Source organism: Mytilus edulis, chromosome 13 (assembly GCF_963676685.1).
Source record: "Mytilus edulis chromosome 13, xbMytEdul2.2, whole genome shotgun sequence".
Taxonomy (NCBI): domain Eukaryota; kingdom Metazoa; phylum Mollusca; class Bivalvia; order Mytilida; family Mytilidae; genus Mytilus; species Mytilus edulis.
In genome coordinates, this window is record NC_092356.1 from 62,668,405 (window position 1) to 62,685,057 (window position 16,653).

A 16,653-nucleotide genomic window follows, 5' to 3' on the forward strand; every position below is an offset into this window, starting at 1 on the left:
GGACCAACTTGAAAACTGGGCCCATAATCAAAAATCAAAGTACATGTTTAGATAAAGCATATCAAATAAGCCCAAGAATTTAATTTTTGTTAATGTAGACCAATTTGAAAACGGGACCAAAAATTAAGAATCTACATACACAGTTAGATTTGGCATATCAAAGAACCCATTTATTCAATTTTTGATGAAATCAAACAAAGTTTAATTTTGGACCCCCATTTGGACCAACTTGAAAACTAGGCCAATAATTAAAAATCTAAGTACATTTTTAAATTCAGCATATCAAAGAACCTCAAGGATGTATAATTTTTGTTAAAATCAAACTAAGTTTAATTTTGGACCCTTTGGACCTTAATGTATAGTCGCCGTCACGTAAAATTGGCACCATGTTTTTTGTCAAAATTTCCTTAAATATAGACCGCGTTTACTAAAGATCATGTTTTTCAATTAGCGGAATCAAATATCATTCCAAAAATCAACTACTGTCCTACCTTTTATTGTGTTTGCACTGTATAATCCTGACCTTCACATAATCCAAGATTAATTTGTATGGTGGAATCCGACATTGTTATTACCGGAAGTGTTGCCGTGGAGTTCCACGTGCTCTCCATTTTCTTGTGTCTCTCAGAGCTTTTCGTCATCTTTACGTAAAAAGCACGGGAAATTGTATCATCAATAACAATGTTACCAGAGAGTAACGAATGTTATGGAATAAGGGACCCTCATAGAAACCAAGATGGCGGTTATACAATGTAAATAATCTTGAAAAATGTGAAGGTCAGGATTATACAGTGCAAACACAATAAAAGGTAGGACAGTAGTGGATATTTGGACAGGATTTTACTTCCGCTAAAAGAAAAACACCATCTTGAATAGACGCGGCTGATATTTAAAAATTTTTTAACAAACATGGTGCCAATTTTACGTGATGGCGACTATAGACCAATTTGAAAACGGGACCAAAAATTAAGAATCTACATACATAGTTAGATTCAGCATATCAAAGAACCCCAATTATTCAATTTTTGATGAAATCACACAAAGTTCAATTTTGGACCCTTTGGGCCCCTTATTCCTAAACTGTTGGGACCAAAAATAATGCTTATTTGGGCCCCTTTTTGGCCCCTAATTCATAAACTGTTGTTACCCTAACTCCAAAAATCAATCCCAACCTTCCTTTTGTGGTCATTAACCTTGTGTTTAAATTTCATTGATTTCTATTTACTTATACTAAAGTTATTGTGCGAAAACCAAGAATAATGCTTATTTGGGCCCTTTTTTGGCCCTTAATTTCTAAACTGTTGGAACCAAAACTCCCAAAATCAATCCCAACCGTCCTTTTGTGGTCATAAACCTTGTGTCAAAATTTCATAGATTTCTATTCACTTAAACTAAAGTTATAGTGCGAAAACCAAGAAAAAGGTTATTTGGGCCCTTTTTGGCCCCTAATTCCTAAAATGTTGGGACAAAAACTCCCAAAATCAATCCCAACCTTCTTTTTGTGGTCATAAACCTTGTGTTAAAATTTCATTGATTTCTATTCACTTTTACTAAAGTTAGAGTGTGAAAACTAAAAGTATTCGGACGACGACGCCAACGTGATAGCAATATACGACCAAAAAATTAAAATTTTTGCGGTCGTATAAAAAGGAATTTTTTGCTGGAAGCAATTAAAAAAAGAAAACGTATTCTTAATTAGGACAAATTATAGAATTTTCATGAGAAAAAAAGTATACATACAAAGCCCTATAAAAAGGAAGGGTTCCTGTTTAATTTTTATTTTTAATATTACTCACTATACACAACTTTTAACTATTTTACAATTTTTTTCTTCAACAATTATAAAAAAGAAGTTATGGTATGATTGCCAATCAACCAACCCTATACTGACAGTTATAGGTCACCATACAGCCACACTCATGCCATATCTTCTTATTTACATTTGTATAATGCATGGTATGCGATTACTTCTATGAATGAGACAGACAGGGGTTTGTTGCAATTTGCCGGGTTTACTATCCATTAGTCCAAATAATTATGACGTCTTGAAAGGCTTCATGGGAGCACGGTTTTATTTCTAAAAAATGGTTGAATATAGAGGAAACACAGGCGGATCAATCCATTATAAAAAAGGGTTCTCTAATTTTTGTGCTATTTTCACATTTCCTGACCGGTGTGAGAAAAATATTTCTCCTCACTAGTGAAAAATCTGTTCTCGGCAAATGATTGGTCGAAATTTGATTATGACGTCAAAATGTTTTGTTTTCTTCTCAATTTTCCTATTGTGACGTCATGAAAAAAGGCGACCTTGCCTGATGACGTCGCTTATAAAGAGCACAATTTTCTGAAAATCTTTGAAAAAGAACGATAAAAAGCATTAGAGAAACAGATTCCGACACTATAACTCGTGTATTACGATATTTCTCCACTCTCGACAGTTAAATTTTATTATTTAAAGGGCTCGGCAAGCCTCGCGCTTTAAATAATAAAATTTAACTGTCTCGAGTGGAGAAATACCGTAATACACTTGTTGCAGTGTAAGAATCTATATTTCCTAACCCAGGACGAAAAGGGGGGATTGTATAGGGAACAAAAAAACTTACCCCTTTTGTCAATCCGCCACTGTGGAATCATTGTGGAATCACTGAAGAATGAGAAGAGCGGGCCCTTACTTAATGAAAATTTCTAGATCCGCTAGGAACTATCCAAACGAACCCCGAAAAAAAATCTGTGCCGTATGCTTCAATTTGTGTTATACTATAATTATACTTAGCTAAGCATCTGGAGAGAGAAAATGTTATGGATACATATTTCATGTTCATTCTACATAATTCTACCTTTTAAAATTTGTAAAGTGCGTATGACGAACTTGTAGAAGGAGTTTAGGAAGTGCGTTAACGATATATAAAAGAAAGTCGTTGACGGTGACTGTCTTGAATAACATTTGTGATTTCGTCATATTAGATTAGTCCAAATAATGACAATAATTATGCCGTCTGGCAAGGCTATTTTTATTCTATTTTTCTGGGACGCCTTCCTACGTAAATTAAAATAGCCTTGCCAGACGTCATAATTATTTGAACTAATATTAGATTATACAGATCATATAATATATCCAGTGGCAGATCCAAAAGGGGGGGGGGGGGGTGTCCGACGGTTGGACCCCCATTTTTTGACAATCAATGCATTTGAATGGGGACATGTGGTTGGGAACTCCCTCCTTGATCCCACAAGGCTGTGTAAGGACCCCCCCTTTTTTTAATTAAGGTGGTACCTAACACTACAGGGAGATAACTCTGTAAAATCAGCTAAACATTTTAATTACGTTGTGTTGTAAAGGGAATATTAAGCTTCTCAATGATCAAAATTGTTGTTTGGCAAACTGCTATATAACCAGTGTAATTTTTCTGACAAAACGGTTGGTTCAAAATTTTCAAAATTTTTATATACTTGTTAAAGGGTCAAAGTAAATACTTTGTCAAAATTTTATGAAAATTAAACGAGCCAAATTAATTTTAGTGAAAGTGTTAGGTACCAACTCTAAAATGGCTGGATATATATCATATATCAACGAAACAGTAGTCAAACCAATTGACATCTGCCATGATCTGGACATCTAAAGGGCAATATATATATAGGGTAGATTTCGATAATACAAATTCCAGAAGTCAACTCAAAAATTTTCTTATACTCGCAGGACTTTCTACCGTAAACGGCCGTGGGAACCAATTTATCTAACAATTAGGAAGTGTCAAGTCCCGTCAATATATTGTCTATTGTCTATAATTTCCTAAATCATCATAAATACTATTGTCCAAGAATAACGTCAGTAAAATTGTACTATTTTTTTGAAAATCTAAATACTTACATAATGACTATTTCAACGAATCTGACGATAATTAATATCCAAGCACCAGAAATGTGTGTTTAATTCTCGAGGTTAAATTCAATTTTGGAAAAACCGACTAGTTGAGCTACTAAAATGCCGTAATCTGACCCGTATGGTGACAGAAATGTAATTAATTTAAAAAACATGACGACGAGATGCTGCATTTTTATTTTGTTCATAGCATTAATGTGTATGGTCAATTCCCAAAATGTATGTCACAAATGTGAATGCACTATCAGGTAAGTAAATATTATCTACCTATAAATTATTTTAAATTTTCATTAACATGTCTTACTATTGCCCTGTGTACGCATGCAGTGCGGAAACTAGTGACAAAATCTCGAAGAACAAAATATTACCTACACATCTACATTGAAAACACAAAATCAAAGTAAAGGATTTATAAAGGTTGATGAAGATTGTTTTAATATTAATCCACTGTTAATCCTAATCGGTCTTTAATAAAAGGGTTTTGAAATGAAGAAAATAACGCAAACTACTCAAGTTTTCTTATTTATCCATGAATAATTTATACATAATTATACAGAAATATTTTGTATTAACCAAAAACATGAAAACTCTTTGAAATTTCATGTATATCTTATATAATGTTTTTCTTATTTTGTCGTTTTATTTATCTTAAAAAAAAGTTTCTTTTTCCAAACCAAAATGATTATAATAAAGGCACTATATGTGCAAGAAAATGTATTCGTTAACGTATTTTTAGCTCACCTGACCTGAAAGGTCAAGTGAGCTTTTCTCATCAGTTGGCGTCCGTCGTCCGGCGTCCGTCGTCTGTAAACTTTTACACAAATCTTCTCCTCTGAAACTACTGCACCAAATTTAACCAAACTTGGCCAAAATCATCCTTGGGGTATCTAGTTTAAAAATGTGTCCGATGACCTGGCCATCAAACCAAGAAGGCCGCCATGGCTAAAAATAGAACACAGGGGTAAAATATTTTGGCTTATATCTTTAAAACCAAAGCATTTAGAGCAAATCTGACATGGGTTAAAAACTACTGGGCCAAATTTGAACTTACTTGGCCACAATCATAATTGTGGTATATAGTTTTAAAAATGTGTCCGATGACCCCACCTACCAAACAAAATGGCCGACATGGCTAAAATTAGAACATAGTGGTAAAATGCAGTTTTTGCTTTATATCTTTGAAACTAATAAGTAATTTAGGGCAAATCTTTCAAGATTTAAATGTCCATCAGAATACGATCTATCCCCTCACAAATTTTCAGATGAATCATACAACCCGTTGTTGGGTTGCTGCCCTAAAATTGGGAATTTTAAGGGAATTTTGCAGTTTTTGGTTATTATCTTGAATACTATTATAGATAGAGATAAACTGTAAACAGCAATAATGTTCAGCAAAGTAAGATCTACAAATAAGTCGAAGGACCAAAATTGTCAGAGAACCCCTTAAGGAGTTATTGTCCTTTATAGTCAATATTGAACAACTTTTCGTCATTTTTCTTCATTTTTGTAACTTGTACAAAAATCTTCTTTTCTAAAACTATGGGCCAATTTAACAAAACTTGGCCACAATCATTACTAGGGTATCTATTTTAAAAAGTGTCTTATGACCCCGCCTACCAACCAAGATGGCCGACATCAGTAAATAAAGTAACAGGTGAGCGACACAGGCTCTAGTGTACTTTTATGGTAGGGAATTTATATTCGGGTTTAAGCTTTATGAAAGCATAGATAGGGAGTTGTACATGTAGTGTGAACACATGTTTAATTTATATCGTGCTACCACTTTCCTGTTGGCCGATAGTATCGCCATATAAGACCCTAAAAATGGGACGCCATACCTTAGGAGTTGACCATTTGGTTGTAACATTGGGTCACCGTAGCCATATTTGGACCTTAAATCGGGACGCCATACCCTACTTTTTTTGGTAAACCTGTAACTTTGAGCGAGGTCGTCGCTAGCTAATACTGAGAGCTAATACGAAGAAGAGTTATGAAGATTTAAAACAGTCTTTTTTAAATTTCAGCGAGGAATATTCAGACATTCGAGCAGTGCGCATGGTACAACCAGTGTGCACCGAAGGTAGTTTCAAATGGTATAATGTTTATGGAGGAGCTCTCCGTATTAACTTTAAACCATTTTTTCTTCACGTTGGTGATTTCCTGTTGTGTTTCATTTTGTATGCAGAAAATGTAAGAGTTCAGATTTCACAAGAACTTCCAAATAAGTCTACATACAGTGTTAACTTTAAACGACCAGCTGGCTTAAAGCGACTTCTAGCAGTAGACGGCAGAACTAATGAGACATGTATAATGTCCTCTGGTGAAAGCATTCATTTATTTCTAGAACCAGAAAGAACTGTAGAGTCTGTTGGGTTTAGTTTTGTTGACATACAATTCATAATGAAAAGAAAGAAGACATAAAAGCTTATAACCATTATACACAGTGTTCTTCTTTTGTCAAACAACTAGTTCATGTTTTGTCGAGCCTGTGACTTTTGTCGCAGAAAGCTTAGCATAGGGATAGTGATCCGGCTACGGCGGCGACGGCGGCGTTAGCTGACTTCTTAAAAGCTTTATATTCTAGAAGGTTGACAGGAAGACCTGGAAGCTTCATACTTTGTATATAGATGCCTCATGTTACGAACTTTCCGTCAGTCACATTTTCAATGTCATTGACCTCATTTTCATGGTTGATTGACTACTTGAAAAAAAAAAGATTTTTTGTGATGTTAAATTCTCTCTTATTATAAGTAATAAGTAAGGATAACTATATTTTGTAAGTGCGTACATTGAGAGGTCCTCATGACCGTCAGACAGTTTTCACTTGACCTCAACCTCATTGCATGGATCAGTGCACAAGGCTAAGTTTTGGTGGTCAAGTCCATATCTCAAGGACTGTCAGGTGTGCATGTTCAACTGACAGGTGTCATCTGACCTTGACCTCATTTTCATGGTTCGGTTGTCAAAGTTAAGTTTATGAGTTTTTGTCTATTTTTCCAATACTAAATGCAATAGTGCAACTGTATTTGGTGTATCGAAATGTTTTATGATCTATATGTCAGTTGGGCAGATTTAATTTGATCTTGACATCATTTTCACGGTTCATTGATAAGTGTTAAGTATTTGTGTTTTGGTCCGTTTTTCTTAATTTATAAGCAATAGGTCATCTATATATATTTGTTGTAAGGAAGAATTGTGTTACACCCACCAGGGTACATGTGGTAAATAAGGTACGTGTATAACATCTTCCTGTTTTACACCCACCAGGGTACATGTGGTATATAAGGTGTATAACAGCCTCATGTGTTACACCCACCAGGTTACATGTGGTATATAAGGTGTATAACAGCCTCCTGTGTTACATCAACCATGGTTCATGTGATATATAAGGTGTATAACATCCTTCTGTGTTACATCAACCATGATACATGTGGTATGTAAGGTGTATAACATCCTCCTGTGTTACATCCACCAGGATACATGTGGTATATAAGGTGTATCACATCCTCATGTGTTACACCCACCAGGGTACATGTGGTATATAAGGTGTATAACATCCTCCTGTGTTACATCCCCCAGGATACATGTGGTATATTAGGTGTATAACATCCTCCTGTGTTACATCCACCAGGATACATGTGGTATATTAGGTGTATAAAATCCTCCTGTGTTACATCCACCAGGATACATGTGGTATATAAGGTGTATAACATCCTTCTGTGTTACATCAACCATGATACATGTGGTATATAAGGTGTATAACATCCTCCAGTGTTACATCCACCAGGATACATGTGGTATATAAGGTGTATAACATCCTCCTGTGTTACATCAACCAGGACACATGTAGTATATAAGGTGCATAACATCCTCCTGTGTTACACCCACCAGGGTACATGTGGTATATAAGGTGTATCAAATCCTCATGTGTTACACCCACCAGGGTACATGTGGTAAATAAGGTGTATAACATCTTCCTATGTTACATCAACCAGGACACATGTGGTAAATAAGGTGTATAACATCTTCCTGTGTTACATCAACCATGGTACATGTGGTATATAAGGTGTATAATATTCTCCTGTGTTTCATCAACCAGGACACATGTGGTATATAAGGTGTATAACAGCCTCCTGTGTTACATCAACCAGAGTACATTTGGTATATAAGGTGTATAACATCCTCCTGTGTGACATCAACCAAGGTACATGAGGTATATAAGGTGTATAAAATCTTCCTGTTTTACACCCACCAGGGTACATGTGGTATATAAGGTGTATAACATCCTCCTGTGTGACATCAATCATGGTATATGTGGTATATAAGGTGTATAACATCCTCCTGTGTTACATCAACCAGGTTACATGTGGTATGTAAGGTGTATAACAGCCTCCTGTGTTACATCAACCATGGTACATGTGGTATATACGGTGTATAACATCCTCCTGTGTTACATCAACCATGGTTCATGTAGTATATAAGGTGTATAACATCCTCCTGTGTTACATCAACCATGGTACATGTGGTAAATAAGGTGTATAACATCCTACTGTGTTACACCCACCAGGGTACATGTGGTATATAAGGTGTATCACATCCTCATGTGTTACACCCACCAGGGTACATGTGGTAAATAAGGTGTATAACATCTTCCTGTATTACATCAACAAGGACACATGTGGTAAATAAGGTGTATAACATCTTCCTGTGTGACATCAACCAGGGTACATGTGGTATATAAGGTGTATAACATCCTCCTGTGTTACATCAACCAGGGTACATGTGGTAAGGTGTATAACACCCTCCTGTGTTACATCAACCATGGTACATGTGGTAAATAAGGTGTATAACATCCTACTGTGTTACACCCACCAGGGTACATGTGGTATATAAGGTGTATCACATCCTCATGTGTTACACCCACCAGGGTACATGTGGTAAATAAGGTGTATAACATCTTCCTGTATTACATCAACAAGGACACATGTGGTAAATAAGGTGTATAACATCTTCCTGTGTTACACCAACCAGGGTACATGTTGTAAATAAGGTGTATAACATCCTCCTGTGTTACATCAACCATGGTACATGTGGTATATAAGGTGTATAATATCCTCCTGTGTTACATCAACCAGGACACATGTGGTATATAAGGTGTATAACAGCCTCCTGTGTTATATCAACCATGGTACATTTGGTATATAAGGTGTATAACATCTTCCTGTGTGACATCAACCAGGGTGCAAGTGGTATATAAGGTGTATAACATCCTCCTGTGTGACATCAACCAGGGTATATGTGGTATATAAGGTGTATAACATCCTCCTGTGTTACATCAACCAGGTTACATGTGGTATGTAAGGTGTATAACAGCCTCCTGTGTTACATCAACCATGGCACATGTGGTATATAAGGTGTATAACATCCTCCTGTGTTACATCAACCATGGTTCCTGTGGTATATAAGGTGTATTACATCCTCATGTGTTACATCAACCATGGTACATGTGGTAAATAAGGTGTATAACATCCTCCTGTGTTACACCCACCAGGGTACATGTGGTATATAAGGTGTATCACATCCTCATGTGTTACACCCACCATGGTACATGTGGTTAATAAGGTGTATGACATCTTCCTGTGTTACATCAACAAGGACACATGTGGTATATAAGGTGTGTAACATCCTCCTGTGTTACATCAACCAGGGTACATGTGGTAAGGTGTATAACATCCTCCTGTGTTACATCAACCATGGTACATGTGGTATATAAGGTGTATAGCATCCTCCTGTGTTACATCAACCGTGGCACATATGATATATAAGGTGTATAACATCATCCTGTGTGACATCAACCAAGGTACATGTGGTATATAAGGTGTATAACATCTTCCTGTTTTACACCCACCAGGGTACATGTGGTATATAAGGTGTAAAACATCCTCCTGTGTGACATCAATCATGGTATATGTGGTATATAAGGTGTATAACATCCTCCTGTGTTACATCAACCAGGTTACATGTGGTATGTAAGGTGTATAACAGACTCCTGTGTTACATCAACCATGGTACATGTGGTATATACGGTGTATAACATCCTCCTGTGTTACATCAAGCATGGTTCATGTAGTATATAAGGTGTATAACATCCTCCTGTGTTACATCAACCATGGAACATGTGGTAAATAAGGTGTATAACATCCTCCTGTGTTACACCCACCAGGGTACATGTGGTATATAAGGTGTATCACATCCTCATGTGTTACACCCACCAGGGTACATGTGGTAAATAAGGTGTATAACATCTTCCTGTATTACATCAACAAGGACACATGTGGTAAATAAGGTGTATAACATCTTCCTGTGTGACATCAACCAGGGTACATGTGGTATATAAGGTGTATAACATCCTCCTGTGTTACATCAACCAGGGTACATGTGGTAAGGTGTATAACACCCTCCTGTGTTACATCAACCATGGTACATGTGGTAAATAAGGTGTATAACATCCTACTGTGTTACACCCACCAGGGTACATGTGGTATATAAGGTGTATCACATCCTCATGTGTTACACCCACCATAGTACATGTGGCAAATAAGGTGTATAACATCTTCCTGTGTTACATCAACCAGGGTACATGTTGTAAATAAGGTGTATAACATCCTCCTGTGTTACATCAACCATGGTACATGTGGTATATAAGGTGTATAATATTCTCCTGTGTTACATCAACCAGGACACATGTGGTATATAAGGTGTAAAACAGCCTCCCGTGTTATATCAACCATGGTACATTTGGTATATCAGGTGTATAACATCTTCCTGTGTGACATCAACCAGGGTGCAAGTGGTATATAAGGTGTATAACATCCTCCTGTGTGACATCAACCAGGGTATATGTGGTATATAAGGTGTATAACATCCTCCTGTGTTACATCAACCAGGTTACATGTGGTATGTAAGGTGTATATCAGCCTCCTGTGTTACATCAACCATGGCACATGTGGTATATAAGGTGTATAACATCCTCCTGTGTTACATCAACCATGGTTCATGTGGTATATAAGGTGTATTACATCCTCATGTGTTACATCAACCATGGTACATGTGGTAAATAAGGTGTATATCATCCTCCTGTGTTACACCCACCAGGGTACATGTGGTATATAAGGTGTATCACATCCTCATGTGTTACACCCACCATAGTACATGTGGCAAATAAGGTGTATAACATCTTCCTGTGTTACATCAACCTGGGTACATGTTGTAAATAAGGTGTATAGCATCCTCCTGTGTTACATCAACCAGGGTACATGTGGTATATAAGGTGTATAATATTCTCCTGTGTTACATCAACCAGGACACATGTGGTATATAAGGTGTATAACAGCCTCCTGTGTTATATCAACCATGGTACATTTGGTATATAAGGTGTATAACATCTTCCTGTGTGACATCAACCAGGGTGCAAGTGGTATATAAGGTGTATAACATCCTCCTGTGTGACATCAACCAGGGTATATGTGGTATATAAGGTGTATAACATCCTCCTGTGTTACATCAACCAGGTTACATGTGGTATGTAAGGTGTATAACATCCTCCTGTGTTACATCAACCATGGTTCATGTGGTATATAAGGTGTATTACATCCTCATGTGTTACATCAACCATGTGGTAAATAAGGTGTATATCATCCTCCTGTGTTACACCCACCAGGGTACATATGGTATATAAGGTGTATCACATCCTCATGTGTTACACCCAACAGGGTACATGTGGTTAATAAGGTGTATAACATCTTCCTGTGTTACATCAACAAGGACACATGTGGTATATAAGGTGTGTAACATCCTCCTGTGTTACCTCAACCAGGATATATGTGGTAAGGTGTATAACATCCTACTGTGTTACATCAACCGTGGCACATATGATATATAAGGTGTATAACATCCTCCTGTGTTATATCAACCATGGAACATGTGGTATATAAGGTGTATAACAGCCTCCTGTGTTACATTAACCAGGGTACATGTGGTAAGGTGTATAACACCCTCCTGTGTTACATCAACCATGGTACATGTGGTAAATAAGGTGTATAACATCCTACTGTGTTACACCCACCAGGGTACATGTGGTATATAAGGTGTATCACATCCTCATGTGTTACACCCACCATAGTACATGTGGCAAATAAGGTGTATAACATCTTCCTGTGTTACATCAACCAGGGTACATGTTGTAAATAAGGTGTATAACATCCTCCTGTGTTACATCAACCATGGTACATGTGGTATATAAGGTGTATAATATTCTCCTGTGTTACATCAACCAGGACACATGTGGTATATAAGGTGTATAACAGCCTCCTGTGTTATATCAACCATGGTACATTTGGTATATAAGGTGTATAACATCTTCCTGTGTGACATCAACCAGGGTGCAAGTGGTATATAAGGTGTATAACATCCTCCTGTGTGACATCAACCAGGGTATATGTGGTATATAAGGTGTATAACATCCTCCTGTGTTACATCAACCAGGTTACATGTGGTATGTAAGGTGTATAACAGCCTCCTGTGTTACATCAACCATGGCACATGTGGTATATAAGGTGTATAACATCCTCCTGTGTTATATCAACCATGGAACATGTGGTATATAAGGTGTATAACAGCCTCCTGTGTTACACCCACCAGGGTACATGTGGTATATAAGGTGTATAACATCCTCAGGTGTTACATCAACCATGGTACATGTGGTATATAAGGTGTATAACATCCTCAGGTGTTACATCAACCAGGTTACATGTGGTATGTAAGGTGTATAACAGCCTCCTGTGTTACATCAACCATGGTACATGTGATATATAAGGTGTATAACATCCTCCTGTGTTACATCAACCATGGTTCATGTAGTATATAAGGTGTATAACATCCTCCTGTGTTACATCAACCATGGTACATGTGGTAAATAAGGTGTGTAACATCCTCCTGTGTTACACCCAACAGGGTACATGTGGTATATAAGGTGTATCACATCCTCATGTGTTACACCCACCAGGGTACATGTGGTAAATAAGGTGTATAACATCTTCCTGTATTACATCAACAAGGACACATGTGGTAAATAAGGTGTATAACATCTTCCTGTGTGACATCAACCAGGGTACATGTGGCATATAAGGTGTATAACATCCTCCTGTGTTACATCAACCAGGGTACATGTGGTAAGGTGTATAACACCCTCCTGTGTTACATCAACCATGGTACATGTGGTAAATAAGGTGTATAACATCCTACTGTGTTACACCCACCAGGGTACATGTGGTATATAAGGTGTATCACATCCTCATGTGTTACACCCACCATAGTACATGTGGCAAATAAGGGGTATAACATCTTCCTGTGTTACATCAACCAGGGTCCATGTTGTAAATAAGGTGTATAACATCCTCCTGTGTTACACCCACCAGGGTACATGTGGTATATAAGGTGTATCACATCCTCATGTGTTACACCCACCAGGGTACATGTGGTAAATAAGGTGTATAACATCTTCCTGTGTTACATCAACAAGGACACATGTGGTATATAAGGTGTGTAGCATCCTCCTGTGTTACATCAACCAGGGTACATGTGGTAAGGTGTATAACATCCTCCTGTGTTACATCAACCGTGGTACATATGATATATAAGGTGTATAAAATCCTCCTGTGTTATATCAACCATGGTACATGTGGTATATAAGGTGTATAACAGCCTCCTGTGTTACACCCACCAGGGTACATGTGGTATATAAGGTGTATAACATCCTCCTGTGCGAAATCAACCAGGGTACATTTGGTATATAAGGTGTATAACATCCTCCTGTGTTACACCCACCAGGGTACATGTGGTATATAAGGTGTATCACATCCCCATGTGTTACACCCACCAAGGTACATGTGGTTAATAAGGTGTATGACATCTTCCTGTGTTACATCAACAAGGACACATGTGGTATATAAGGTGTGTAACATCCTCCTGTGTTACATCAACCAGGGTACATGTGGTAAGGTGTATAACATCCTCCTGTGTTACATCAACCGTGGCACATATGATATATAAGGTGTATAACATCCTCCTGTGTGACATCAACCAAGGTACATGTGGTATATAAGGTGTATAACATCTTCCTGTTTTACACCCACCAGGGTACATGTGGTATATAAGGTGTAAAACATCCTCCTGTGTGACATCAATCATGGTATATGTGGTATATAAGGTGTATAACATCCTCCTGTGTTACATCAACCAGGTTACATGTGGTATGTAAGGTGTATAACAGCCTCCTGTGTTACATCAACCATGGTACATGTGGTATATACGGTGTATAACATCCTCCTGTGTTACATCAACCATGGTTCATGTAGTATATAAGGTGTATAACATCCTCCTGTGTTACATCAACCATGGTACATGTGGTAAATAAGGTGTATAACATCCTCCTGTGTTACACCCACCAGGGTACATGTGGTATATAAGGTGTATCACATCCTCATGTGTTACACCCACCAGGGTACATGTGGTAAATAAGGTGTATAACATCTTCCTGTATTACATCAACAAGGACACATGTGGTAAATAAGGTGTATAACATCTTCCTGTGTGACATCAACCAGGGTACATGTGGTATATAAGGTGTATAACATCCTCCTGTGTTACATCAACCAGGGTACATGTGGTAAGGTGTATAAAACCCTCCTGTGTTACATCAACCATGGTACATGTGGTAAATAAGGTGTGTGTTACACCCACCAGGGTACATGTGGTATATAAGGTGTATCACATCCTCATGTGTTACACCCACCATAGTACATGTGGCAAATAAGGTGTATAACATCTTCCTGTGTTACATCAACCAGGGTACATGTTGTAAATAAGGTGTATAACATCCTCCTGTGTTACATCAACCATGGTACATGTGGTATATAAGGTGTATAATATTCTCCTGTGTTACATCAACCAGGACACATGTGGTATATAAGGTGTATCACAGCCTCCTGTGTTATATCAACCATGGTACATTTGGTATATAAGGTGTATAACATCTTCCTGTGTGACATCAACCAGGGTGCAAGTGGTATATAAGGTGTATAACATCCTCCTGTGTGACATCAACCAGGGTGCAAGTGGTATATAAGGTGTATAACATCCTCCTGTGTGATATCAACCAGGGTATATGTGGTATATAAGGTGTATAACATCCTCCTGTGTTACATCAACCAGGTTACATGTGGTATGTAAGGTGTATATCAGCCTCCTGTGTTACATCAACCATGGCACATGTGGTATAGAAGGTGTATAACATCCTCCTGTGTTACATCAACCATGGTTCATGTGGTATATAAGGTGTATTACATCCTCATGTGTTACATCAACCATGGTACATGTGGTAAATAAGGTGTATATCATCCTCCTGTGTTACACCCACCAGGGTACATGTGGTATATAAGGTGTATCACATCCTCATGTGTTACACCCACCATAGTACATGTGGCAAATAAGGTGTATAACATCTTCCTGTGTTACATCAACCAGGGTACATGTTGTAAATAAGGTGTATAACATCCTCCTGTGTTACATCAACCATGGTACATGTGGTATATAAGGTGTATAATATTCTCCTGTGTTACATCAACCAGGACACATGTGGTATATAAAGTGTATAACAGCCTCCTGTGTTATATCAACCATGGTACATTTGGTATATAAGGTGTATAACATCTTCCTGTGTGACATCAACCAGGGTGCAAGTGGTATATAAGGTGTATAACATCCTCCTGTGTGACATCAACCAGGGTATATGTGGTATATAAGGTGTATAACATCCTCCTGTGTTACATCAACCAGGTTACATGTGGTATGTAAGGTGTATAACAGCCTCCTGTGTTACATCAACCATGGCACATGTGGTATATAAGGTGTATAACATCCTCCTGTGTTACATGTGGTATATAAGGTGTATTACATCCTCATGTGTTACATCAACCATGTGGTAAATAAGGTGTATATCATCCTCCTGTGTTACACCCACCAGGGTACATATGGTATATAAGGTGTATCACATCCTCATGTGTTACACCCACCAGGGTACATGTGGTTAATAAGGTGTATAACATCTCCCTCTGTTACATCAACAAGGACACATGTGGTATATAAGGTGTGTAACATCCTCCTGTGTTACATCAACCAGGGTATATGTGGTAAGGTGTATAACATCCTACTGTGTTACATCAACCGTGGCACATATGATATATAAGGTGTATAACATCCTCCTGTGTTATATCAACCATGGAACATGTGGTATATAAGGTGTATAACAGCCTCCTGTGTTACATCAACCAGGGTACATGTGGTAAGGTGTATAACACCCTCCTGTGTTACATCAACCATGGTACATGTGGTAAATAAGGTGTATAACATCCTACTGTGTTACACCCACCAGGGTACATGTGGTATATAAGGTGTATCACATCCTCATGTGTTACACCCACCATAGTACATGTGGCAAATAAGGTGTATAACATCTTCCTGTGTTACATCAACCAGGGTACATGTTGTAAATAAGGTGTATAACATCCTCCTGTGTTACATCAACCATGGTACATGTGGTATATAAGGTGTATAATATTCTCCTGTGTTACATCAACCAGGACACATGTGGTATATAAGGTGTATAACAGCCTCCTGTGTTATATCAACCATGGTACATTTGGTATATAAGGTGT

At 37.7% G+C, this 16,653-nt stretch overlaps 3 protein-coding genes across 4 annotated transcripts in view; 1 reads left to right on the forward strand and 2 right to left on the reverse strand.

The window, feature by feature from the left end:
* The window catches only part of LOC139501017 (fibroblast growth factor receptor 2-like), a 47,218-nt gene extending 44,244 nt beyond the window's left edge, over positions 1-2,974 (reverse strand). The window contains exon 1 of one of the 2 annotated variants that reach the window (XM_071289960.1): positions 2,838-2,974. In XM_071289960.1, the coding sequence (XP_071146061.1) occupies positions 2,838-2,959 (122 nt within the window). In that variant the 5' untranslated portion in view covers positions 2,960-2,974. Of the gene's footprint in view, positions 1-2,603 lie in introns of both variants that reach the window. The other variant, XM_071289961.1, reaches the window with a different exon arrangement.
* Positions 1-6,317, forward strand: part of LOC139501019 (beta-1,3-N-acetylglucosaminyltransferase radical fringe-like) — a 138,166-nt gene extending 131,849 nt beyond the window's left edge. The window contains exon 9 of the mRNA XM_071289968.1: positions 5,905-6,317. Coding sequence (XP_071146069.1) covers positions 5,905-6,301 — 397 coding nt within the window. The 3' untranslated portion in view covers positions 6,302-6,317. The remainder of the gene's footprint in view (positions 1-5,904) is intronic.
* The window catches only part of LOC139501021 (uncharacterized), a 455,879-nt gene that overhangs the window by 224,255 nt on the left and 214,971 nt on the right, over positions 1-16,653 (reverse strand). The gene's annotated exons all lie outside the window — the stretch shown is intronic.